This window comes from Schistocerca cancellata, chromosome 1 (genome assembly GCF_023864275.1).
Source record: "Schistocerca cancellata isolate TAMUIC-IGC-003103 chromosome 1, iqSchCanc2.1, whole genome shotgun sequence".
Lineage (NCBI taxonomy): Eukaryota > Metazoa > Arthropoda > Insecta > Orthoptera > Acrididae > Schistocerca > Schistocerca cancellata.
In genome coordinates this window covers 940,023,875-940,051,552 of record NC_064626.1, presented here as the reverse complement: position 1 = coordinate 940,051,552, position 27,678 = coordinate 940,023,875, and the positions used below count along the sequence as shown (strand labels likewise).

General features: G+C 41.2%; 1 protein-coding gene across 5 annotated transcripts in view; it reads left to right on the top strand.

The window, feature by feature from the left end:
- LOC126191520 (calcium-transporting ATPase sarcoplasmic/endoplasmic reticulum type) overlaps nucleotides 1-27,678 on the top strand; it is a 94,934-nt gene that overhangs the window by 25,425 nt on the left and 41,831 nt on the right. For all 5 annotated transcript variants that reach the window (XR_007538367.1, XM_049932435.1, XM_049932443.1 and 2 more), the window contains exon 3: nucleotides 4,300-4,317. Coding sequence is in view for 4 of the 5 variants with exons in the window: in XM_049932435.1 (XP_049788392.1) it covers nucleotides 4,300-4,317 (18 nt within the window). In the remaining variant the exon portion in view is untranslated. The remainder of the gene's footprint in view (nucleotides 1-4,299; nucleotides 4,318-27,678) is intronic.

The following is a 27,678-nucleotide window of genomic DNA, read 5'->3' as shown; positions in this document are numbered from 1 at the left end:
TTTGTAATTACACACGTGCTAACAATGGAAAAACGAACAAGAATTTTGACTTGTTGATCGTCTCAGTCAGTCATGCGTGGTATTTCTGCAACTGACAGTTTTCATTGCTACAGCAGCGCTTCCTGATGACATCGGATCTTGTTTCGTTTTGGTTCGCTAAGCTTCTTACTCTCTGTACACGCTGAAAAAGTGATGCAATATGTACCATAATTGGATGACCTGGAACTAAAATGGTCTATACAGATTTTTAATAATATAGTTTCACGATTAATAATTTACACAATCGTAGGTGATCTATGGAGCATTCCTCTCAGCAAGTATCCCCAGGTTGTGAAAATACTGGTATAAAATTTTGATTTATAGACTATTATTAATTAATTTTGTTTTATTGCGTTTTGTAATGGCCAACTTAGTTACAAACCATCCGGCAGTCACTGTGTTAATTTTCCACAATAGATGTGGAATACAATAATTTTACAAAAAAATCCGAACTTTCAAAATCTGATGCAAAAAGCAAGCGCTATAATAGATATTTTATGGTATTTGTTACCTCAGTTCTTCATTAAAAACTTACCTGTAAGCCAGCGTCGCACATCGGGCATAGCTATTCTTAAAATACAGGGTATCCCAGAAGTCTTTCCTTGATTAGACATGTATAAGGCAGGAAATATGACATATCTTTTATGTTGAAGTGCAGATAACATATTAAAGTTTTTGTGTACTCACACACACCATTAATAAATTTCGACGTGTGTACCTTTCCCCGACGTGTCGGTTGACTATACCGTTCAAATGAAATGTGGCCTAATCTGAAAAAAGGACGCGTTTCATATAGGCATCATCTTCCTCAATCTCATCTTGCGTTTCAACAGGAAAGTCATAACGAGCGCTTAAATCTGTTGGTTCGAGGGACTTTGAGAGATTGCACGCTCTGGACTTCGTAGGCACGCAAAAGAAGTTGTTTTTCTAGGATGTGGTGCACTGATGTCTTTGTAATCTACAACCCACGTGAGTCTCTGCGGACTGTCTTCGTGAGACCTCATAAAGGCGTCTCTCTCTGTCTGAACTGTTTGCGCAATAGGTCCAGGCCTGCCTTTTCTAGGGAGATCACAGACGCTTCCTGTTTCCTTAAACTTAGCGGATCACATCTTGATGCTTTTAACATATGGCGGCTGTCTGTTATGCCGTCTGGAACTTTCTGTGAGCTGTTTTTGGTAGCCATGTCTCCGTGTACCAAACGACACACTGGACATTCTCGTAGTTTGAGTACATGTTGCTTGCAGATGGTGTCCTATGCATTATTACGTCACTGTGCCTTGTAACAAACAAAGTGACATTAAATATGTATGTACACAAGAACTTGAAAATGTTATACGCAATTCAAGATAAAAGTACTTGTCTGTGTGTCATATTTTTTGCCTTGTAAATGTTTGTAATCAGGGAAAGACATGTGGGAGACCGTACACTACAGGTTTCGTCACATAATCAGACCTTCATTACAATAAGCGATCCACTTTATGAAATAGTTCGCAAATAATTGCGCAAACAACCAGCAGTACTAAAATTATGATCCTCTGTAACCGGCTCGCCGTAAGATTCTCCGTAGATTATTGCAGCCGCTTTCTGTAAGCTGTTTTTTGCACGTAGTCGGCCTGATAATTTTAAAGCAAAAAGCAAGCGTGTTTGGCCTCGTTCTAATAATGTGCTCTGATGTGACCGGAAGCAGATTTCACAGTCGTTGACGGTCTGCTGAACACGTATGAACAGAAGAGCCCCCGATCCTGCAATAGTTGCACCACATTCTCCAAAAGGAGCGGAGTGTCACAACTTACTACGTGGACCAGCATTATGTTCTTCAGTTCCTGCCCTAGGTGTCCCCAAATTATTCCAAGACGCTGTGGTTGCAGATAACTCATGTTTGCTGCTATTAACACTCTGACTGGCTGAAGTAGATCGATTTATTGTTTAGCAATTCGGACTTCGGTCTGTAAACAAGTCACATCAATTTTGTTTATTGGAGGAACTCTATTCAGACATAATATTTTAACTTCTTTAAATTTGTGGTTCCGTCTGTTTTCAATGGAACGGACGATGGGTAACGAACCTGTTAACGTCAGTTCATTCACTTGCAAAAGTACCTACAAGTGAAAGTAACGTGAAGCCCAAAATTATCCTGTAAATCCCGTGATATTACAAAGGGCATTCTCGTGTTCAGTGTCACGCACTATGTATCTCGCTCTAAATCCTATAGCACAGCAAATTCTCTTCTTCAAAATATGCTGTGTTTTATGCCGAACTGTTCGCGTTGTCATCCAACCTATCAGTTACTTAGTGAATATATCCTGGAACTGAATAACTTTGTATGCGAAAATGGTAAATTTCGAAACTCGTTACCTCCCATTGCTATTCGTAAAACGTCATAAATACACACCATGTAAACGATGGCTAACGTGTTCATTAACTATGAAGGAGACAGTCTTGAAAGTCTGGCGAGGGCCTCAGTAGACGATTGCCACTGTGTTTGTGAACCTTATCAAAGTGCAGGGTCAGATAACAGATCCAGTACAAAAGGACAGATAGCCTTGTAACTCATCTGTTCTTATGGTAGAACGACGTTCCTGTAATTGTAAAGAATGCCCACATTACTTGATTAATTCACTTTGGATCTTTGAGAAATTGTGGATGCCCCCGAGAAGACAACTAACTAATTTGAGCGTGTTCGCGCTGAGCACACGATACTGTTACTAATGAACTTTACCTTCCAGTATGCAAGTATGGGAACGACACATCTAACTATATCTTCATTAGGAATTGAGTCCTCATCCCATTGTCGGAGAACTGTCATTAAGTCAAATGCCCGTAATTTGTGAAGTGATGCAAATCATCTATTTTGTCCTTGAACGTCTTGCATGACACAAGTTCATCTGAGGATAGCAGTATTCCCATTGGTAATGAGTGAAATAGAACAGAATCGCTAACGCGTTGATTGTATTTTAAGTTACCTAAATTGTTCTAGTCCAGCTCTATGTGGCACCTTTTCAAATCTGAGTTGACGTTTACTCAACGACGGATAGATTTATTTGTACTTAGTGCGAACAGTAATAAATTTTGTAAGAATTCAGTTAGCAGCGTGTTCCTAAGTGTTCCTACACGTTTCCTGTTTTCCTCGTCCGCGATATATTCCAAACAGCCTGGGAATTTATAATTAGAAAAGTATCGCTCCCAGTATACTTCTGATTGGTGCACGTTGAGAGTGTAACAGGTGGTGGAAGCATTACTGTGGCTCATCGAAGACTGCTAGTATGCGGGACAGGCGCTGCTCAGGCGATTGCGTGCCGCACTTCCCCTAACGGGGCCCAGAACAGCCTGTTGACGCACGCTACGAGGCAGCGCGCCTTTTACCGACAATTTATTCGTAATGTTGTCGTCGATAAGGTCTGTGCACGTAACGCGGTCCGTCACTTGTTGCTTGTCCACTTGAGGCAGCACGTCACGGGGCCAGTGTGCTTTGCAGTCATTCACAACTCTACGTTTATTCTTTGTCTTGCGACTCCGTTGGCCAAGTCAGTGTGCAGGGGTCTAATACAGTGCCGAGAGAAAAAAAAACGCCTCATTCAACATGTTTTAAAGTGACGTGGGATCATCAGTATTTCGTAATTAGATTGATCGATTTTGTGTTGAAGAATACGAATGTCACATGGAATGCTCGCTCACCAAATGAGTATCGCATACGCATACAACTCCTTCAGTCCAAACAGTTTCGAGACTAGATTAATAAATAAATACATAAAAACAGAACAGTAGTTAAGGTGGTGCTCTTAATTCTTCGCTTGTTCTTCATAGTCTGCCCCTCACTTCAGTACAAAGCACAGAACGTTCATAAAACCAGGTACAACTGTCATAAAAAGTAATTCTTTTGGTTGTTCAACTCTCTTGTCATATTGGCTTAAATGCTGATTATGTCGTCAGATTCTTATGAATTTCTACTCTGTGTCGTTTTGTGGTAGGTTAGTATTGATACAATCTCGTCGCATGTGATGATTTTTTTCTATAAATTAATTGTCCGATATGTCATTATAATGCAGCTTAGTAATTTGGAGGTAATCGGCATAACATGGACAATCCATATTAAAATAACTGTAAGGAAACTTTGATGTTTCTAAAACTTTCATGTATCTTACGTGTACTTCTATTTTTTTCTGCAGTACAGATTTTCATAATAGAGCTTGTGAAATTATTGTTTATGAATGCAGATAAATATGTTCTATGTAATTAATTTCCATGTTTTCTTTGTTTCAGAACTGCCCGCCGAAGAGGGTAAGTACTACACCCATCAGATCACTTTCACGTAGAATATAATTTACTGAGCACAGTTGGATAGAAGCCGTATCTTTTACTCGTCGGGAAACGCCTTAGACTCTGGCGCTTAGGATTAGTACCATTGGGACTTACTCAAAAGAGCGAAAATGCCGTTCACTTTCCGAAACCATTGCGTTTAATGTGCCACAAGCAAGTAGCTTGTAGCATAGACAGAGCATCTAAACATTTATGGAATGAAGGGAAACTTACCTAAGGCAGATCCTTCTGTTCGAAGTAGTCATTATACAATATAACGTTGCTTCTGTTATGAAGAATTAATAATTAATTCACAACCCAAGACCTTCTATTACGAGAACGCCAAATCACAGTTTGTGACAAAGATTGCATGTTTTATGACATTACGCATGGACTGTGTTGACCAGTTTGTGATGCTTGAACTGACGATGAATTGTGAGAATTACAGTCTTAATGCTCAATTGTACTAGGGGTTGTGTTGCAGTGGGAACGGTGTGGGTGCAGCCGCGCATCTATACATAAACAGAACAGCTCGCAGTGGCAGCGCACGACGACAACGTCTTTCATTCCTGTTCGTCCAATCTTAATTGACCAATGTGATTAGTGACGATTATAGTGACGACGTAAGTTCTTCTTGGTGTTGTACCGCGTCATTATAATTAAAATATTTTGTAAAAGCTATTAAACCAATGGTTAGAATGTATTAAATGGCGTTCCTCAGAACAAGACTCGTTTTGGAGGAGAGAGAGGCCCCCAATTCATTGCAGATTATCGGTCTCAGTGCATCATATTTTTGAAATTTCATTGGCCCTATAATAGTCTAGCCACGGCGAAAGGCAGAGGGTAAGAAAGACACTATCCAGTTTGTCAGCGATTGGCGACAATGTGCAGATCAGCGCTTGTCATCTGGTGGTTTTTCTTCTTAGTGTGCGGTAAATGCATTGACAGTCCCTCTACAGCCGGTTGTGTAAGCTGTCGCATCTGTGCCCAGGTGTTCACAGATATGATGCATTGACTGATTCTCTGCAGTAGAGGCACCTTTCCTCCTCCAAAACAAATGACGTGGTATACATGAAGCGCATTCAAGTAGGTGATTATTTATCTCGTGTAATAGGTATCAGCAACAAAAGGTAGCGATTAAAGAGTACATAAAGGTCTGTGAATCCTAAAGCTCCAGACTGAAAACGGCGTATCAGAATGCGAGAAATACTATCGACAGACACTCTTGTAAATGTACTGTATTAAATGATAGACGAACATAGTGAAACAAAATCTAAATTCAGTTTTGAAGATCAATTGTGTTCGACAAATTACACTGGTGTACAAACCTTTCAGATGAAAGTAACTCACACATGATGTACGACTGCCAAGTAAGATACCTCGACGAAACTTGGACCATATATAGAAAGAACTGCCACAGGATTTACATAAGGTAACTGAAAGGAATACCCAATGAGGCGAACAGAAATTACACTTGGTCTCAAGAACAATAATTACACTGAAGCCACTGCGATTTAGATAGTCCCTGCAACATTACATTAGACGGGACGTGGTTCATAATAGGGCGTGTGGCCACTACCAGAAGACAATGCATGCTCTGTGATGTGCTCCCATGCTGGCCACAATGTTGATAAAGAGTTGTGGGAGGACCTACCGTTACTCCAACAGCGTGGTTGACAGTTGCTGGATGACAGTCGGTGCACGTGGCTGTCTCCCCAACGCATCCCACAAATACTCGATGGGATTTAAGTCGGTGTAACGGACAGGCCAATCTGTTCGCTGAATATCCTTTCGTTCCAATAGCTCCACCACATTCACAGCTCGATGCGGTCGCGAATTGTCATTCATAAAAATAAATTCAGGGCTGAATGCACCACTGAAAAGACGCAGATGGAGAAGGAGTGCAGTGCGACAATGACGACGACCAGTGAAAGTACCGTGTTCAAAGATGTGGAAGGCTGTACACCCATGCGACATTATGATTTCCTCTTTCCCCCCACCCCTCCCTCCAGCGCGCGCGCCCACACACTCGCGCGCGCGCGCGCGCGCGCACACACACACACACACACACACACACACACACACACACACACACACACACACACCATGTCCAATAATTTCGTAAGTGCATTACATGTTCCCACCTCTCGTCATATGAGGGTACGTAATGCATACAGGAATATTATCGAACATGGACCAAAGTAGAGAGGCATAAAGTTACGTGTGCTTACTGACTTCCAAATCTTTGAACACGATATACTCACCGGTCAATGTTATTGCGACACTTTACTATTTCTCCGTGTGAAGTTCTTCGGGGGTGCAGTCGGCCCTGACTTTATTTTTATTGATAGTAATGCGTGATGGCATCGAATACACAGGTGCGGGAGCTCTTGGAACGAAAGGACATTCAGCGAATAGATTGGCGTGCCCGTTCCACCGACTTCAACCCCATCGAGCGCGTGTGGGATGCGTTGGGGAGACGTATTTCAGCGCGTCCACATGCACCGACGACCATCCAGCATTTGTCAACCATATTGGTGGATTGGAACGTCCTACAAGAACTCCTTACTAACCTTGTGGCCAGCATGTGTGCACGTAGCGGAGCATGCACTGTTGTCTGTAGTGGTTTCACTCCATATTAAGAACCAAGTTCCGCTTTTTATAATGTCCAGGGTATCGTCATAAATCACGGTGGCTTCATAGTAATATTGTCCGTGAATAAGTGTGTCATTTCTGTTCGTCTTATTGCATATTCCTTTAACTTACCTACAGTACTATAGCACTTATTTGTATGTGTGTTCAAGTTCCATCGATCTCTGCTACTTGGCAGCAACACGTCATGCGAAAGTTACTTTCGTCCTTAAGTTTTGCACACCAGTGTAGTTAATAAAAGAACCTGAAGCTCATATTAAATGCAATTGATGTTTATGATTAACATTGCCATTATGTGCGATAACACTAGCGCGACTTAATTTTCATAGAACAAAACCCTTCACCTACTGCTGCATATTAATCTCCTGTTGACGAATAAGGAACCAATCTTCAGTGTCAAGAAAATTGTCTGTTTCCGTAAAGCAAGTCCCACAAAATTATGAGCTGAACTCTCAATAGCTGACAAGGTAGCCAACAGGAATGGTTTTGTCGGAAGAAAAGTGAAAAAACTCCGCAGGCCAACCAGCAAGACGTCGGCAAGCGTAGCCGGCTCTCTGTTGGACGGGAGTGGCTGTTGGCAACGCAGTCCCTGCTCGTAGCTCCGGTGGCCCTGGACGATCTCCAGCGCTAACGTCATTCCTGCTGCTTTTACGCCGCACTCACTACATTAGCCCTGAGATCGGCCGACCCTGAGCTTGCTGAGGATTAGATATCGACCATGTAGTCCTGTTTTACGTGATCACTACCGGTTTAGACAAAATATATGTATATATCGTTGAAAACTTACCCAAAAGGGCCCGCTAACAAGGGGACGGTACGAATTTCCCTCCCCGATTTCATTCACAGTGACTGTATGTAGGGTACGACGAGAACTTCGACACAAGTAAACAAGAATTCGCAACTCTCAAACGTTTTCGAGAAAATAGTTTGAAAATGTTTGGCGTGCTGGGTGCTTTATATGGTCTCTGGTTTCCGCAGCCTAGCAGCGTTTTACGTCATAAACTCGATGTCTCTGAATCTAATCTCCTTGCCGGTATTTCTTTTATTCTCACACTATTTTTTATAATATTTATCCTGAAAAAGAGAACTTTTCGTAAAGAAATTGTAAATAAAAAATGATACACGACAGCATTCAATCAAATCATTATAGTCATATATTTTTTATTATTGAATCTATACTTGTATCCATTACAACGTGTAGCCCACGGACCATTGCACGAATCAGGATGATACTGATTGTTGAAACATGAGGCACAATAATTATTTCGACATGCAGCACATGTAATCAAAGCCAAATTTTTGTATGTGGGTGGTTTTTCACTTTCCCTTGCAAAAAAGAAGCTTCTCGGTTACTATGGAAAACTGCTTTCAATTTTTGAGGAAGTCCGATTTATCAGGGCAAAGAATACGAAATTAATAAATGAACGCATAATAAATTTGTTGTTAGAATTAAATGGGAATGAAAAAAAATGGCTCTGAGCACTATGGGACTTAATTTCTGAGGTCATCAGTCCCCTAGAACTTAGAACTACTTAAACCTAACTAACCTAAGGACATCACACACATCCATGCCCGAGGCAGGATTCGAATCTGCGACCGTAGCAGTCGCGCGGTTCCGGACTACAGCGCCTAGAACCGCATGGCCACCGCGGCCGGCAAATGGGAATGAAAAAGAGATACGGCAACGATATTCGATCCAGTGACATCGCGCTAATAAACCTAAGGGCCTACGCTCTCGGCTTTGGACTCCTTGTATGTAAGCACCCCTAAAATTTTCGAACTCTATTTCCTCGAGAACGGGTGACAGTTGCATCTTCTTGTTTTCATATGTTGGGGGGCCTTGACGTGCCCTACACACCCAGCCGACGTGAATCAAAGTGGTAAGCGGAAGCTCGTACGGTCCCCTTGTTAGTGTCCATTATGCCGATGTTCATTGGCGAAGTAGTTCAGTGCTTGCTGAAAAAAAATTGGCCGCTTTGCTCGATTCTTAGGTGTACTCAGACATGGATTGTTCAAGGAAGTTTATTATTGTGCATATTTTCTGTTCGCTTTTAGCGCTGCCTTAAATGTGCATTGTCTTCAAGGCGAGTCCAGGCATAAATACTATTGCTTACTTTTCAGTAGTAACACCCTTGACGCGAAGAACAGCAATCGTACAACGGAATTTTTGTTGTGTAGATGCCAAACTATCTCTTATGTCCCTACTAATTCATTTAACAAATGGATGCAACTAATTTTCTTCTTGAGTTTACATATGAAAAAATGCCGTAGCGGTTCAAAAAATGACTTCTGAGAAATACATATCTTCAAATTAAATTCATTATTTTTATTTATATTTGGGCATTGTGTTAACCTACAGCTGTAACATTTTTTTGGACTAAGATTATCAAATAGCAAAACGTGCATTACCGTATATAGAGTACATATCATTGCTTTCTGGTTAAAGAAGACATTGTGAGAAGTTTTGTTGTGGAGAACTAAGAGTAAAGTTTAACACAGTTGTATGCGACCAATTTGCGATAAAACGCGCCATATGAAAACAGCAGCTTGCGGTGAATGGTGCCTGGAGAAATTTTTTTGCGTTCAGGTTTAAAGTAACCAAAGATGTGTTGTGCGTAGAGAATGTTTGAGGATACTTGCATTGTACACTGTGGTGGCTTATATACCGACGAAGCGACCTTGACAAACGGCAGATATTTATGGCCGGCGCCTGGGAAAGAGCATGTCGAAAACTTAGAAACTGATCGGCAGCTGGCATACTATCGTCATGCTCACATACGTTCTGTGGTGGAAGGACAGTGAAACAAGTACCCCACATTGTGTTGGACGTCCAGACTCGTCACAGAATGCGTAGGTCGGAGGTTTCCCCGCTCTTTAAAGCAAGGCTGGCGGCCATCTGTTGCAGGTTTGACGGCAGAGTACATGCTGGTGGAGGCATAAATTTTAGAAGCGCACTATTCAGCTCATGTATTTGAACATGGGGCTCTGATAGCGATGGAAAAAACCAACCAGTTAAAATCGATACCAATATTTCAGTTCTAAATAACTAATATTTTCTCTATTTTTTATCTCAGCTATAACAGGTGTTTATTTTTTACTAATAACCTAGTAAAAAAACGAAATATCAGTTAGCCATCAGTGCTAAAATTTTTCGTTTTTTAATAAACTGTTTAGGAGTAATTTTTATTCGTAAAGTTTGCATTGGTTGGAAATATTGCGTTACTGGGAAAAGCGAGCAGTGATATTTTTATAAAAATGCCGACAGAAACGAGCAACAAACACATGATGTAAGAATTGGTACAGCATTGCTGACACAGTAATGTCCCTGGTGTGTCGTGGCTTAAGGTATGCATGTAAGGACAGTGTGCAAGGCTTGCTCTCACTTGGCCTATATGGTAGTTTCTCGCTGTCGTCGCCGGACATCGTTCTATTCAAGAATGGCACCCACCCAATCTGGAAATGGGGAGATGAAGAAGCTTGCACAGGATAGAGTAGCGTGGAGAGCTGCATCAAACCAGTCTCAGGACTGAAGACCACAACAACAACATAGTGACGTAGCAGTGAAGTACAATGTTCCATTTCCTTTAAAAGAGTAAAGACTAGGCTTCCATTTTAATTAAATAATAGAAGATGAAGGAAATTAAGGGAGCAATAATAAATTAAAAACTTAACAGCTCATTCATAGTGTACAATAAAAATAGAAAGTGGCTGATCTGCTGCCTGTGTCTACATAACATGCCTTTATCTGCTTATAGCCCTTGAAAACGGACAAATTAACACGAAAAACAGAGTTCTTAGACACCCGTTGGCGCTGACTATTCGTAATGCTCAAATTTAATCATGAGTTTTGAACTAAGTTTCGAAAAATGGGACTAAATTACATTTCGTGAAAAACAACGAACGTTGTACGAACAAAGTTTTTTTCTATTTGCCTACTTAATTTACAATTTTTATCATATGTTTCCTGAAATTGAATATTCCAATCTTTGTTAGATTTCTACGTTCACTGCAGGAAGTAAAAGGAATAAAAAACCGAAAATCGGTTGGTTCAGAAACAGGTTATTTTGGACAGTGTTAACATGTTAAACGAGCATGAAAAAAGTTTGTTTCAGTGATAACCGCCGTCCCTAGGCTCCGGAGCATATGACCCTCGCATGTTCTCATGTCAATTATGGTGGCAGGGGGCATGGGATCGTGGAGATTGGACACTGGATCAGTGTATACCTGTCACCTGCTCGGATGACTCAAGTTTGTTATTGCCCCAGGCCGACGTTCGTGTCCGCATGCGCTGTCATTCACGCCACCGACTAAACGCCACGGGATAAGACCGGGGGGGGGGGGGGAGGAGGGCAGTATTATACTACGAGTGACAGTCAACGGGTCTTCCATGGTACCAGTGGTAGTAATTGAAGGCACTGTAACAGCTGTGGACTACGTGCTCATTATTGACGACCACCTTCATCCTTTCATGCTTCGTCAGACCTGGGTATCGTCAAGAGTGCTCCGTGGAAGAGTGATAGGACCGCTCTTGTTATCTGTATACATAAATGGTCTGACGGATGGGGTGAGCAGCGCTCTGACCGTTTGCTGATGTCTCTGTAGTCTGCAGGGAAGTCTCGTCGGTGTGTGGCTGTTGGATGATACAGAATGATGTAGACAAATTTTCCATTTGGTGTGATGAATGGCAGCTTGCTGTAAATGGTAGGAAAATGTAAGTTAATAGATATGTATACGGGGAAGAAACGCGTAACTTTCGAATAAAGTTTTGGTGGTGTACTCCTTGACACATTCATGACGATTAAATATCCAGGAGTGACGTTGCAAAGCGACAAGAAATGGAACTAGCACGTTACGTCGGTACTAGGGAAGGCGAGTGGTAATTTTGGTGTATTGGGAGAATTTTGGGACAGTGTGGCTCATCTGTAAAAGACATTGGGTATAGAACAGGAGGGAGACTGTTTTAAGTACTACCGTTATGTTGGGATCCCCACCTGGTCGGATTAAATATACAGTGAAGCAATTCAGAGGCGTGCTGCTAGCTTTATCATAAGGTGGTTCGAGCAACACGCGATTATCACGGAGATTTTTAGTAAATTCAAGTGGGGAACGCTGTTTAGAAAATTTAGAGAACCTACGTTTGAGGCTGACTGAAGAACGATTCTACAGCCGCTAGCTTACATTTCACGTGAGGATCACGAAGACGAGAGAAATTAGGGCTTGTACGGAGGCATTTAGACACAGTCGTTTTTCCCTCGCTCCATTTGCGAGAGGAACAGGGAAGGGAATGGCTAGTACTGGTGCAAACTACCCTCCGCCACGCATCTTTGATGGCTTGCGTAGTATGTACGTAGTTGTCCTAATTATGGCGAGGGTATCTTCCAGCAAGATAAATGTCAGTGTCACAAGGCCAGAATCGTATTACAGTGGTCTGAGTAGCATGGTAATGAACTCACGTTGACGTCTCGCTACTAACTTCGTGATCTAAACCCGGTTGAATATATTTGGGAAGTAGTAGGCGCCAGCTGTGGGCGGGCCAGTACACCACCTGTAATTTACGGGAATTGCTCGGATATACTCGTACGTACACATCTGGTGCCACATATCTCAGGAAACCCACCAAGGGCTTGTTGAATCCGTGCACAGAACCGTTGCTGTATTGCGTTACAGTGGTGGACCCAATATCGTTTTAAGCAGGTGATCATAATGTTTTGGTTCATCTGTATTTGATGCGTTTTGTTCTCGTATTTCTTCAATACGTTAATGGACATGCTGCACCAGATACCCCTCTTCGACATAGTTTTCTTGGAAAAATGTAACTTTAAAATACGGTAATTCTCTCTGCTCTCTCCCCCTTTTTTTGTTATTTTCATTCCTTCATCGAATATCGGATGGTGTGCTATGACAAAGTGGCGATTATATTTCTTTGCCTGAAGCACTCTTAGAAAGCCTGTTTAATTTGCCCATAAGTAGCTATGTTTACGGGGATAATTTGAATCGGCGTGGTAGTTAACAAAATGAAATGTCGCTGCCTGAACGAAAATTTTCTGGTTGAACAAGAAGCTGAGACCGAGCGAGGTGGCGCGGTGCTAAGCACACTGGACTTGCTTCGGGACGACGACGGTTTAAATCCGATTTCGTCTATCCAGATTTGCGATTTCTATTATTTTCCAAAATAGCTCCAGGTAGCTGCCGGGATGGCATCTTTGAAAGGGCAAGCGCGACTTCGTTACCCATCCTTCAAACATTCCGGGCTTTCGTGCTCCGTCTCTAATGACGTCCACATCTGTGGGTCAATCCCCAACCTTCCTTCCTTCCTTCCTTCCTTCCTTCCTTCCTTCGTTTCGACGCTGAGCCGGTATACAATTACGTCTACATATGTATTCTGCAACCCCTTCTACAGTACATTGTCCATAGAATTCTAGTCAAAAAAACTATCGGAATCGTTAGATAGCTGCTTCACATGCCGTCTAAAATTTGACTTGAACCTCTGTAAGAACTTCAAGAAATATCGAGCGTGTCTTTACAGATATATAGTCATTATTTTAAAAACTTTTTTTATTACAAGAAGTCGTTTAATGGATGTTTCACCTGTAATTTCAAGCTCAGTTCCGTCATATTGTTGCGAATTCCTAGTAGTTTGTGAGCCACTCTTTGGTGTAGATATTTATCACCGTAATCGCTGCAGTTATTTTATGAAAAATAAGCTGCTGTACTGCTCCCACACGTAAGCACAGTGATATCATAAAGATCAGTAACATTAGAAAGAGGTACCAGGTGGTATTCGTTACTGCTTTTTATATTATTAAGGTCTCTTAGTGGATCAGATTCTGCTAAGTACTGTCCCAAACATAAGTCAGCTAAGTAATAAAAATTTTCTGTCTTTGGTGACTTTTTGGTATACAGCCAGTACCGCTTTCATTATATTATTCCTGCGGTGATTTGACACTAACTTGTATCTCGTTATGTACATAATTTCAATTTCTGTGATTTCCAAATCAAATTGTTATGCATATACAGTCCATTTGTACATGTTACGATGTGTTTTGATGAGACAGAAACGACACGTAATTATCGAACAACTTAATTCGCAAGTCACTGTACGGACGATAACTCAGAACTACTATTAATCGACCGTTTTTTTTATTTCGATGTATTGGCTTCTGGGTCGTGCCCAATCAGCCATCTCAGTAATTGAAAGACGATACGATACCGTATTTGAGACGATTTTCTTGTAAGTTACGATGATACGAACGTAAGGACAACACAACACCCAGTCCCCGAGCGGAGAAAATCTCCACTCGGCCGGTAATCGAACCCAGTCCCTTTCGGTTAGCAATCAGCCGCGCAGCTACCGAGGCGGGCAACAACTGACTTGAAAACATGCCCATAGCTACATCTATAGACACCAAAGATATCACATGGCAGTAAAATTTGAATCTCAACAATCCCCCTCAATTTTTACAATTACAAATAAAGAATTGAGTCTAAAGTTCGTGGCTTTAGGATTGAAGTCCAAGTCTTTCGACACATTTCTCGTGCTTTGGTGGAGGAAGAGCCTTCTTCAGTACATATGTTATTTTCTGTCGGCTGATACTCCAGTTTCAGCAGATACTCTTGTAGACATGTAGTATGAAGTGATATTTTGTGTGTGTGTGCTTAGTCTTCGAATGAAAAACGGGATTATGTGCTAATTTTACAACTGATTGATTGTTATTGAACAGTTTATTTCCTCTACCAAGGTCCTTCATAAATTTTGACAGGCGAATTGCTTCCTTGTAAAGAAAACAAGAAAACTAATTTCTACGGGTTGCTGTCCTTACGAAATATACTAAAATTATTTTCTTTTTCCTCAGCTTGTAGCTGAACGGAGTTTTCGTAGGTGCTGTCTAAGGGAACCCATTTTGACATTTTGGTATCGTTGCTAAAGTTTTTAGCAACTGTGAATAGAACATAACAGGAAATAATCATTCTGTAATACAGTGACTGTTTTATGTTGTTTAATTGAGGACATATTTTGTAGTTTATCAGCCCGTGAATCGGTAATGGGTGGATGAAAAATTTGTCAGAATTGAAACGCTCTAAGCGCTGTCACTGTACGAATGGGTGGCTTAAGCGTAAAGGTCAAAGTAGCTGTAGTCTGTATATGAATGCGAGCGTATGTTGCTGCTGTTATTTCCAGTAGTGGTGGATCTTTAACAACTGACTACCGACTGCCTCTCTACACAAAATTGAATTATTTGTCTTTTCGGGTATCTCTTCAAGGATGTCGTTGAAAGATAATTACATTTTTTTTGTAAATACACGGTGAATTTTCGTTCGAAAGTAAATGAAAGTTTACGTCTCGGAAACCGGTAGTCATTGTTAATGAAGCCCTCGCTCATAGCAAACGGCGTTTGCAGTGCGCTGTAGCTGGTGCCATGTAACGTTTCCTGTCCCGCTGTAACGGTCCGTGTCCGGCTGCTGTGAGCCTCGCGTTCGCGTTTCTGCTTTGTATGAATGGAACTCCAAATTTTGTACCTCGATTTAATATGATATCGGCACAGAGTTGGCTTTAAATGTTGCTAATAACTGCACATTTTCTCGTGAATGGGAATAAATGTTCGAAGCATTTGCTTTTTAATTTCAGGGCCTCCTAAATGAGCATTCTTGAGTTGATAGTGTTTCGCTGAACATCTGCAAACGTGCGAGCTATGAAATAAGTAAAGAACGAAGATTAGGAACGTCCAATCGACGAGATGGATATCCAGTCGGGGGTTTGAATTAGTTAATTCGAGTCCGTTGAAGAGAAGAGTCCAAATATGGTTTGGGGAGCGTGGAGGGCCACCTCTGATTCTGCGTAGGTTGTTTGTGCATCTCGTCAGGGGGAGCAGTTTTGTGGAAACTCAAGAGATACTGTCAATTATTTTATTTCACAGTCAGTGATAGCTGCAAGTTTTTGTTTTGTTGTTGTTGCAGAAAAATTCTAGTTAGCTTTTATAAACTTTCTAAATAAGTATAAGAACTTGGAATTTTTTCTCATTAATTAAAACTGGAAGAGACTTCCTGGAAATTTGAGACGATTGTGGTATAAGGAGAAACATGCGTCGAGAAAGATCATGAAACAGTAAATGCAATGGATTAAAATTTGCACCAGCAGTAAATCAAATTTTTCCTTTTATTTATTGTCAGTGATTGGCCTACCCCCATGATCCATGGACCCTGCCGTTGGTGGGGAGGCTTGCGTGCCTCAGCGATACAGATGGCCGTACCATAGGTGCAACCACAACGGAGGGGTATCTGTTGAGAGGCCAGACAAACGTGTGGTTCCTGAAGAGGGACAGCAGCCTTTTCAGTAGTTGCAGGGGCAACAGTCTGGATGATTGACTGATCTGGCCTTGCAACACTAACCAAAACGGCCTTGCTGTGCTGGTACTGCGAACGGCTGAAAGCAAGGGGAAACTACAGCCGTAATTTTTCCCGAGGGCATGCAGCTTTACTGTATGGTTAAATGATGATGGCGTCCTCTTGGGTAAAATATTTCGGAGGTAAAATAGTCCCCTATTCGGATCTCCAGGCGGGGACTACTCAGGAGGACGTCGTTATCAGGAGAAAGAAAACTGGCGTTCTACGGATCGGAGCGTGGAATGTCAGATCCCTTAATCGGGCAGGTAGGTTAGAAAATTTAAAAAGGGAAATAGATAGGTTGAAATTAGATATAGTGGGAATTAGTGAAGTTCGGTGGCAGGAGGAACAAGACTTTTGGTCAGGTGAATACAGGGTTATAAATACAAAATCAAATAGGGGTAATGCAGGAGTAGGTATAATAATGAATAACAAATAGGAGTGCGGGTAAGCTACTACCAACATAATAGTGAACGCATTATTGTGGCCAAGATAGACACGAAGCCCTCGCCTACTACAGTAGTACAAGTTTATATGCCAACTAGCTCTGCAGATGATGAAGAAATTGATGAAATGTATGATGAGATAAAAGAAATTATTCAGATAGTGAAGGGATACATAAATGTAATAGTCATGTGTGACTGGAATTCGATAGTAGGAAAAGGAAGAGAAGGAAACGTAGTAGGTGAATATGGATTGGGGGTAAGGAATGAAAGAGGAAGCCGCCTGGTTGAACTTTGCACAGAGCATAACTTAATCATAACTAACACTTGGTTCAAGAATCATAAAAGAAAGTTGTATACATGGAAGAATCATGGAGATACTGGAAGGTATCAGATAGATTATATAATGGTAAGACAGAGATTTAGGAACCAGGTTTTAAGCTGTAAGACATTTCCAGGGACAGATGTGGACTCTGACCACAATCTATTGGTTATGAACTGTAGATTAAAACTGAAGAAATTGGAAAAAGTGGGAATTTAAGGAGATGGGACCAGGATAAACTGACTAAACCGTAGGTTGTACAGTGTTTCAGGGAGAGCATAAGGGAACAATTGACAGGAATGGGGGAAAGAAATACAGTAGAAGAAGAATGGGTAGCTCTGAGGGATGAAGTAGTGAAGGCAGCAGTAGGTAAAAAGACGAGGGCTAGTAGAAACCCTTGGGTAACAGAAGAAACGTTGAATTTAATTGACGAAAGCAGAAAATATAAAAACGCTGTAAATGAAACAGGCAAAAAGGAATACAAACGACTCAAAAATGAGATCGATAGGAAGTGCAAAATGGCTAAGCAGGGATGGCTAGAGGACAAATGTAAGGATGTAGAGGCTTATCTCACTAGAGGTAAGATAGATACTGCCTACAGGAAAATTAAAGAGACATTTGGAGAAAAGCGAACCACTTGTATGAATATCAAGAGCTCAGATGAAAACCCAGTTCTAAGCAAAGAAGGGAAAGCAGAAATGTGGAAGGAGTATATAGAGGGTCTATACAAGGGCGACGTACTTCACGACAATATTATGGAAATGGAAGAGGATGTAGATGAAGATGAAATGGGATCTACGATGCTGCGTGAAGAGTTTGACAGAGCGCTGAAAGACCTGAGTCAAACAAGGCCCCGGGAGTAGACAACATTCCATTAGAACTACTGACAGCCTCGGGAGAGCCAGTCCTGACACAACTCTACCATCTGGTGAGCAAAATGTATGAGACAGGCGAAATACTCTCAGACTTCAAGAAGAATATAATAATTCCAAATCCAAAGAAAGAAAGTGTTGACAGATGTGAAAATTACCGAACTATCAGTTTAGTAAGTCACAGTTGCAAAATACTAACGCTAATTCTTTACAGACGAATGGAAAAACTGGTAGAAGCCGACCTCGACCAAGATCAGTTTGGATTCCGCAGAAATGTGAGGCAATACTGACCCTACGACTTATCTTAGAAAATAGATTAAGGAAAGGCAAACCTACATTTCCCGCATTTGTAGACTTAGAGAAAGCTTTTGACAATGCTGACTGGAATACTCTCTTTCAAATTCTAAAGGTGGCAGGGGTAAAATACAGGGAGCGAAAGGCTATTTACAATTTGTACAGAAACCAGATGGCAGTTATAAGGATCGAGGGGCATGAAAGGGAAGCAGTGGTTGGGAAGGGAGTGAGACAGGGTTGTAGCCTCTCCCCGATGTTATTCAATCTGTATATTGAGCAAGCAGTAAATGAAACAAAAGAAAAATTCGGAGTAGGTATTAAAATCCATGGAGAAGAAATAAAAACGTTGAGGTTTGCCGATGACATTGTAATTCTGTCAGAGACAGCAAAGGACTTGGAAGAGCAGTTGAACGGAATGGGCAGTGTCTTGAAAGGAGGATATAAGATGAACATCAACAAAAGCAAAACGAGGATAATGGAATGTAGTCGCATTAAGTCGGGTGAAGCTGAGGAAATTAGATTAGGAAATGAGACACTTAAAGTAGTAAAGGAGTTTTGCTATTTGGGGAGCAAAATAACTGATGATGGTCGAAGTAGAGAGGATATAAAATGTAGACTGGCAATGGCAAGAAAAGCGTTTCTGAAGAAGAGAAATTTGTTAACATCGAGTATAGATTTAAGTGTCAGGAAGTCGTTTCTGAAAGTATTTGTATGGATTATAGCCATGTGTGGAAGTGGGAAGTGAAACATGGACAATAAATAGTTTGGACAAGAAGAGAATAGAAGCTTTTGAAATGTGGTGCTACAGAAGAATGCTGAAGATGGGTAGATCACATAACTAATGAGGAGGTATTGAATAGAATTGGGGAGAACAACAACAGTGATTGGAAGTCGGGTGGTTCCAACCGATGTCAAGTTCAGACAAGGCACTCACTGTCATTCCCGTGAGCATATGACACGATACGCGGGAACTGAAAAAAAAAAGAAAAACACCCCAGTTTCTTAACAGATTTTTAATTACTGTAATCTTTTCAAGAAAGAGCACTTGTGCTGCCACTGAAATGTCCAAAATCACATTTGTGACAACACAATTTGCTCTCGAGTATCCATTGGCCAACACTCATTGAATATTGTATCGTTACGAAGTCCGTTGTTGTTTACTTTCAGGGAAAGGATTTCCCAGCAGATGAGGTTATTTGTCGATTAGAGATTACTATTGCACTTGGCTGCCGTAGGCATATTAAATTTGGTAGCAGTGCAAAATATCTGAAATTGCATCATGATAATTTGTCATCGATAATGTATAATAAAATCAGTTCTTCGGTGCGTACACGTGCCCTACTGCGGGTTATTGTAACTTCTGCTTTGTCCTGGAATGTTCTGATGTCTTGTGGTTTTCGCAGATTTTGCTTCAGCACGACGTTGAAGCAATATGCGTATGTTTAGTTAGGAACTTCTGACGAATGGCCTTCCTTTGGTCCCACGGACTTTACTGCAGCTAACAAATTATGCATTGAGACTACTGTGCTCCGCGAAATGGGTTGAACTGCTCCGCTTCTCTAAGAATAATCTAAGCAGTGACTTCCTTAGTGGTAATCGTGTTTTAATTTCGTTTTTGTCTTGCGATGTTTACATTGGCGGCGATTAATCAGTTCAGTAACACAAAGCATTACTTCGTAAAGCGATGTATACGAAAATTATTAATCAAAAGAATACAAATACGTAGTGCTCCATTCCTTAATGTCTTTTCTGTACTTGTTGCTGTTACTAAAAGCGGATTATCATTTCTTTACCCGGGCGTTATCAACGTTTTAGTAATGGTAGTCACTCTTCGTTTATAGTAGAACCCGACATAAATAAATTATTGAACAGATGCGTCGAAGTTCTCTGGGTGGTGAAAATCATCAGGATCCAATCAACTTCATATAAAGTGAATAACATGGGACCAACGATTTGTGCCTTTTTCCGAAAGACAAGAACATTGGCCGCTTCCTCTTTGTAACATGGAAAAAAACTTCTTAAAATCACGTAGATGGATTACGTTACATCTATATTCGGTGGCCCAAGAGATGTGTGAAATACATTTAACGCACTTAGCATTGAAAGACGAAGTCATGGGACACACATCCTTGAACTATCAGTGAAAAATCTCCCTGCTAGGACTGTGAGATTCCAGGTTCAGATAAAAACCATCAAACATAACCAATGTTTTGTCGGACTGTGGTTTGCAAACTGGTATTTTCTATGACAGAAAGCTAAACTACTGCAGTTATCTGTGTCAGTCACTTTTATTTTTCCCCACGAAGCGTTTCGAGAACTCTCACCTACATTTGCAGGTGGATCTGTGGTTTACGTTACAGTTTTGTTTGCTGGATTTGGCCACTTGTCTGTTTTGAACTGCCTTGTTCTAGAAATGAGGTATTACTTAGTTATTTTCATCATAGGGCAGTGGAATTACTAATTGTAAACTGTAAATAAAGATACTTAAAAGATGGTTCAGCAGAAAGAGCTCTGAGGGTCGCTGTAAGTACATATGTTCATCAATATTTTTAAGTGATAAGACTGGAAAGATTTAAACACTTATATACGCATTATTTGCATCTTTAATTTGCTTTGTAAGCTGGTACTGTTCTTTGGACAACAAGGCACTATATTTCTACATCTGTAGAATCTCTGGACTGTTTGTCGTCCTTAAGACATACACCAGAAAACAAAAATAAAAAAAACTACAGAACGAAAATAAAAAGTACACACTGTAAAACAATTGACATAAAAGTTTTCTGGGTATGGTACCGCATCATAATGTATAAAACTACTGCTGCTGGAGAACAACCAACGTTTCGGCCACGGTTGCAGCGGCCTTCTGGGTCTACTGGTTTCGAAACGTTGGTTTTTCTCCATCAGCAGTAATTTTATACATTATGACGCTGTACCATAACCAGAAAACTTTTATGTCGACTGACTCTGGCCGCGGAAGCCTATGCAATTATGTGTAAAACAATTGTAAAAGAACATATTAAGCAAAGCACAATAAAAAACGAGATGTCAGCCACAACGGAGGAGATATCAACTGCAGATAGTAGTCCGTCGGTGCCGATCTCTAGCTTCTTCCTCCACAGCTGTCAGCTCCACTTGTTTAAAGATTGTTAGTAGTCGATCCTTCCGTCACGTCCTTGGACGTCCAGCGGGTTGAGAATGGAGAACTCGGCTAGGGAACGATCCATCAGCTCGAAAGATGCGACAAAACTACCGTAGCCTCCTGAGCCAATGTGTGACCTTCTAAACCACTGCTATAGGTCTTTCGTTCTTCGTTCCCATTTACCTTCCATTGTATCGTAGACGTGCCCACAGATCTTTCGAAGTGCCTTCTTTTCGAAGGTACAGATTGTTTCTTGAGTTGTTGATAACGTCGCCCAGGTTTCACACCCATATAGAAGTATCGGCCCTGCTAGTGTCATATGCTGCTGAATCTTATTCTTCTGTGATATTAGACAATAAATTATTCACACTAAAAATATGCTATTAGCGTTTTTATTTTAATTTAATTTTATTTTTTATTTGGTGATTCACTTCTTTCGTCACTTCTATTTTATTAGTCAGTGTGGATCGCAGGCACTTGAATTCTTGAAGTCGTTCAAATGTACTCGTATGCCTGACAACATCAGTGGAGGGTAGGAGAGCTTGACGGCATGTAACATCGAAATATTTTATCATCGTTCACTACGTGCTCAATTTACTCCGCATTGCGGACAAATCGGGATGTATCATGCTACGCTTGCTCCAGGGTGTCGCCAAGAATGACAGCATCGTCAGCATATTTGTTTCCACCTTCTCAGTTTTTCTGATTCGACAGCTGTCACGGCTTACTTTTTCCAAGGCCAATTTGAATAATAATGGCGCCAATGGTCTTCTTATCTCAATCCATTTCGAATACTGAATGATAGCGGTAGTAGGTTGCCGAACCGCACATGACAAGTCGATTGAGAGTAGCAAGCTGCAATATGTTGGATATATTTCAATGGAATGTCAAATTTCTTTTGACGTTTTCCATAACATGGAGCGACCAACGCTCTCATAAGCTTGTCGAAAATCAGTGAAGATGTGTAATTTTCGATCGACCTATCAGCTGCCTCGAAGTACTTACGTGACAGAGTCGACCGTCCAGAGGCGAAGCCGCATTGATGGGGCCATACAGTTCCTTCAGCCAGTGGTTTCATGTGGTCGAGGAGCAGCGTTGTAAAGACTTCATAAACAATTTCAAGTAATGAAATACTTGGATACTTGTGTAGTACCACGCTTCTTGGGACATATAATTGCTCCCTTCTATTTTGCGAGAATTATTTCTGCCGACCAAATGATAGATATTAATAGCGTCAAGGCATCCATCAGAATTTCATCTCCCAAGCGGAGCATCCCAGCTGTGATACCAATACGTCCAGAATCTTGTGGTTTTGAGGGCCTTTACGCAACACTGTTTTCATCCTGTGATGGTTCAGGGACTTTCACTGTATGAAATTGGGCTTGCATCTGAGTTGTCATCGCTCTTGGAATGTCATGATTCAGCAAGTTTTCAAAATGTGTTTTTGAGTAGATTTTTGCTTTGATGGTACCACTTCACCAGTCTCATTTGTTAGAACCAACGTATGACGTCGGCAGACATCTGTGGAAAATCTTGAGGGCTAGAAAAAGAAGCTTGTGACGACTTTGATTCTTCATCTGCCATGAAGCGACATTTATGGTGTTCCCGTTTCTTCTTCTTCGTGAAATTTCGGTCACGCCTGGCCTCGTAATAAGCTATTCCTTGCATCTTCGGACAGTTGTTCTGGCCATTTTACCCTCTTTGATGATCTACTCTCTACGGGTTTCCGACATTTTTGTGCGGGAGCCATTTATTGGTGGAAAGTATGCTGACAGCGACTCTTAGGATTCTTTCAGTTGGAACATCTTGTTGAGTAGCTTTATGTATTGTTTAAAAATTATAATTCCAGTTCTATAACAGGATAACAAGTGCGAATTACAACTTACTTCCAACGACATACAGTTCAAAACAAACAATTGGTCGCAGCTAGCAAACGAAACTGGAAACCAATCATCTGATTGAAGATAATGATGCAAGTCCTCGAAACGTGTAGTGGGAGAAAATGACTGACGCAGATAAGTGTTTTTTTTTTACATAAATAAATGCACGCACAAATACAGTTACACGGTTAAACTAGGGTTTTAATTTAAAAACAAGAGGCTTAAACAGTAGTTCTATTTTTTCTTTGCTGCATCTATTTTGTGGAGCTGTTATGGCTCTCTACAGAGGTAGAAAAACAGCACGGAACACATTGGCAATTTCTCTCTCCGCGCATACCTTTCAGGTATCTTTCCCATTGAACGCAAAGCAAGAACCGTGCTTGAATTTTTTTTTTAAAGCGGTAATTCAAAGTAGTTGCACAAATCAGTGGGAAAGCAGGCCATTCAGTTACATTTTGTCACCACTGAGACCTGCAAGAAACAAGTACCGTTAATGGACAGAAAAGATCTAGGATGGCGACTGTTTGTTACTCATCGGTTACTAGAGGTTTTATAATCTCACGTGCTTAAAAAATTCGTTCATTGGAGGACAACTGTACTGCAGGAAAAAAGGTAGATGTACGTCCAGCGGACCATAACGATTAGGAACTAAAGGAAGATTTTGTTTGACACAGTAAGCTAGAGACAATAGTGGGCGGATTAGGAACGGCAGGAGCTTTTTACTAACGTCGTGGACTTAGAGTTTAAGAATAACGTTGTTACTGTACATTCTCAAATAATGTCTAACAAAGAGTGCCTTGTGGCTCTTTGATGCTATTTGCCGTCTCTTTTTCAGTTATATATGAGTTAATTTTCAACTGTACTGATCGAACAACTTCACAACAGCGGGACGAATATTTAGGAATTAGATTTGTGAAGAATTTCCAGGATTATTTTCATACACATTGTTCTTACACGACGTACTTAACAACGAACTTCCGTGAGAAACGAATTGATCGATCGTGACCGGCGCTAACTGATGCCGGTTTCCAGTTTGAAGATTGGTTTGATGCAGCTCGATACAGGTTTTAATTTAGTAATCCAATGAAACGAGGACTTTGCTGTCTTAGCTACACGCTGAAAACTTTCAAAGTTTTGATATTTTGTTAAATATTACTTTGACTCATTTATGTGTTATATAGAGACACCTCAAATTTTCACTTGTATGCTCTTGCATATTATAATGCGATGATTCCCGAATTTCGTAGAACGGAGATATTTCTACGGCGGATTCTATGCAACTTAGCCACTTTCTAACCGCAGAACACATAATCACTGACACAATTTTTGTTGGCAGGTTTTCTAACTGCTGCTGTAATGTGTAGAAGTTTAAGTAAATTCGTAGGAGTCACTTTATAGGCCCGCCGTTATTTTTTCTAGGTGAATAGAGGCATTTATTACCCACGAGTAACTGCGTGAGAAAAGGGGTGGCTGTCATCAGATTTGTCGTTCACTCTCATTTAGCACCTGACTGCAGCGTCCGTTCAGTTTGATACGCGAATCTGCTAGGCTCCAACTGGGCACGTATCACGCGTTTATTCTCTTAAAGAGCCCAGTTTAAAGCGTTACGTTGCACCAGACTAAGAGGGTTGCCTTCTGTCAGAGACTGACTAAAGGCACTAAGAGACCAATGAAAAACTTCAGCATATTATACAGAGGGGAAAAAAAAACCTGGAACGCAAGTCACGTTATAGCCATATGATGTGTACAACTGACGATAGTGAATTTGCGGATTGAGCATTATAAAAGGTGGAGCGAAGAAACATGCCGCTGGGAAGATCAGGTCATGTAGAGTTAAACTTTTTAAAGCAAGTTTGATATCTTTTATGTTAGTAATATGCCTACGTGATTATCGTGTGACGTGTGAGATGCATATAGAATTGTAGATCTCGCTGTAATAGCTCTCCAAAACGAGAAATGTTATTAAAAATTCTGGTTTCCATATTTCGCTGTATATGTTTCTGAAGTCGACATATACCATTCAGAATTTTTTCCGAGGAACTACGCCTATTAACAAATTGCTGTTCCTTGTACTGTATAGCCCTCTTCGTTCCACTTTATTCTTTATTGCTTGAAAGTATACCAGTCGGTCGATCTGACCCACACACATGTATCTTTGTAACATTTTCATTTGTTAATAAGCGAATTTCCAGTTTAAGGCGGGCACATTCTCTTTCCTGTTGTTTTCGGTGGAATTCGGGAGTTGACTATTTAATTACAGGCAAGTGATTTTGTTGAACATTCAGGAAAAGTAATCGTACTGTAATGCCGCCGCAACTGTTAAGACTACGGATTCTTCTATTGACCGTACTACCGAATTGTATAGTTCTAGACATTCTCTTCGCTGGGACTCTTTGTCGGCGGCCCCTCTGAGATAATCCAGTGAATGAGCAGGCTTCCTGCGTCGACGCACTGTAAGCCCCAGCACGTGTTAAAAGTGATCAGTCGGCTTCCTGTCAGCAGATAGAGCAGACCATTTCATTCTGTTGATTCTTGCCCCCTGGTGTTAATGTTCACTAGCTTTGGACTGCACGGTCGTGCTTTATCCTCTTGCAAGACTAACATATCATCGATGTGAACTGTAGAGCTGGACAGTCCTCAAATTACCACCAATGGGCATGACAGGCGCAACGTCCGACATCTCTGACTGCGGCACCTTGCTAAACCGTGAGGATGCTTGCCCGATTGCTGGCTGTCGATCATCAGGTTCCAGACAAATCCTGAACTTGCCGATAAATAGAACCCTCAGTCATACAGGTTTCGAAGCAAGTGTTCTCTTGCCTACTTCGGTGCTGGGAGGTTTTACTGTTGTTGGTAATGGATGCGTAAAGGCCAAATTCACAGTGTACAGATATTTATTTACTATTACTGTAAACACAACTCTCCTGTTGACCCCAAAAGGCAATGCACAGACCTGTTGCAGTCTCCTCAAGTGTATCTACGAGCCATAATTTGTAACTATGTCATCAGCTGGCGATAATTGCCAGCAACCATTACAGCGCGGTTCGAGCTGAGGCGATACGATACGATATCCGATGCGACACTTGATACGATGCAGAAGCAACTCACATCGGTGGAAGCGGCGTAACAGGTTCACGCTAGGACGACAGGGATATAACACCGATACGCATCATACCGTAACAGGACGTGCTGGTCGCTCCACGCAATTAGTATCGCACGATACACCGGAAATAAAATTTCCCCCTTGGATGGGGCGGGAGGAAACTTTTAAATTTGAAATGGACACCCCTATTTATTTTTTTTCGGATTTTCCATAAAGTAATCAAGTGTCTCAAACATTTTTTAAACCATTGACAGATGGCGCTGAAATCGAGAAAAATTAAAATTGGGGAAGAAGTTTTTCTTTTTGCAAAATGTATCCTACCCTCCGCAGTTTTTGATGGAGGGAGGCGGAATGGTATTAAAATCTCCTTAGGGAACTCTTCACAATGGCGTTACTCATCCTACTGTGGCGCTACCGTGGCCAAACTGCGAACTATGGGCCAGAAGAAAGGTGGGTGCAATGCAATCGGACGTCACTTCACTTTCGGATTGTAAACCGTAAACCTCAACTGACGAAAGTAAATTATTCTTTAGCGAAACATGGCTCACTATCCTACAGATGTTGATATGAAGTTAATTTTAGGTGAATGCCATAACAATTACGCTGAAGCTGCGCAATTGTATGCGGATCGTTTCCCAAACAGACGACATCCAAGCGAAAATATTATTCGTAATTGCCCTCAACGAGCTCGAAATGGATACATGCCCCGCCAACCTCGTCATCGCGAATACAATGAAAATGACGCTCGTACCCTTACCGTTCTCGCCTGTGTTCAACTGGATGAGTAGTCGTGCGATTCAGAGACAAACAGGAATACCGAAATCAACCGTTTTGAGGATTTTGAAGGCACATAAATATCATGCATATAATATCACACTGATACAGGCATTAACGCCGAATGATAAGCAAATAGGCGTGCATTTCTGCCAAAGGGACTTGGAAATAAGAGGTAAGCGATTTTTTTTAAATACATTATGGTCACTGATGAAGCCACGTTAAAAAAGAATGGCGAATTAAATCGTCATGATTACGGAGCAGCTCCCCATTATGGTAAATATGTGCGGAACGTTTTAAATTTACGGTACCCTGGTCTGTGGATAGGACGCGGCGGACCAATTCAGTGGCTTCCACGTTCACCAGACCTAACATCTACTGATTTTTGCTTGTGGGGTTATTTAAAAATATTGTTTGACAGACAGCCCACAACCCGAAATGATATGGAGCATCGCATTCGAAGAGCGTGTGCAGCCATACCTC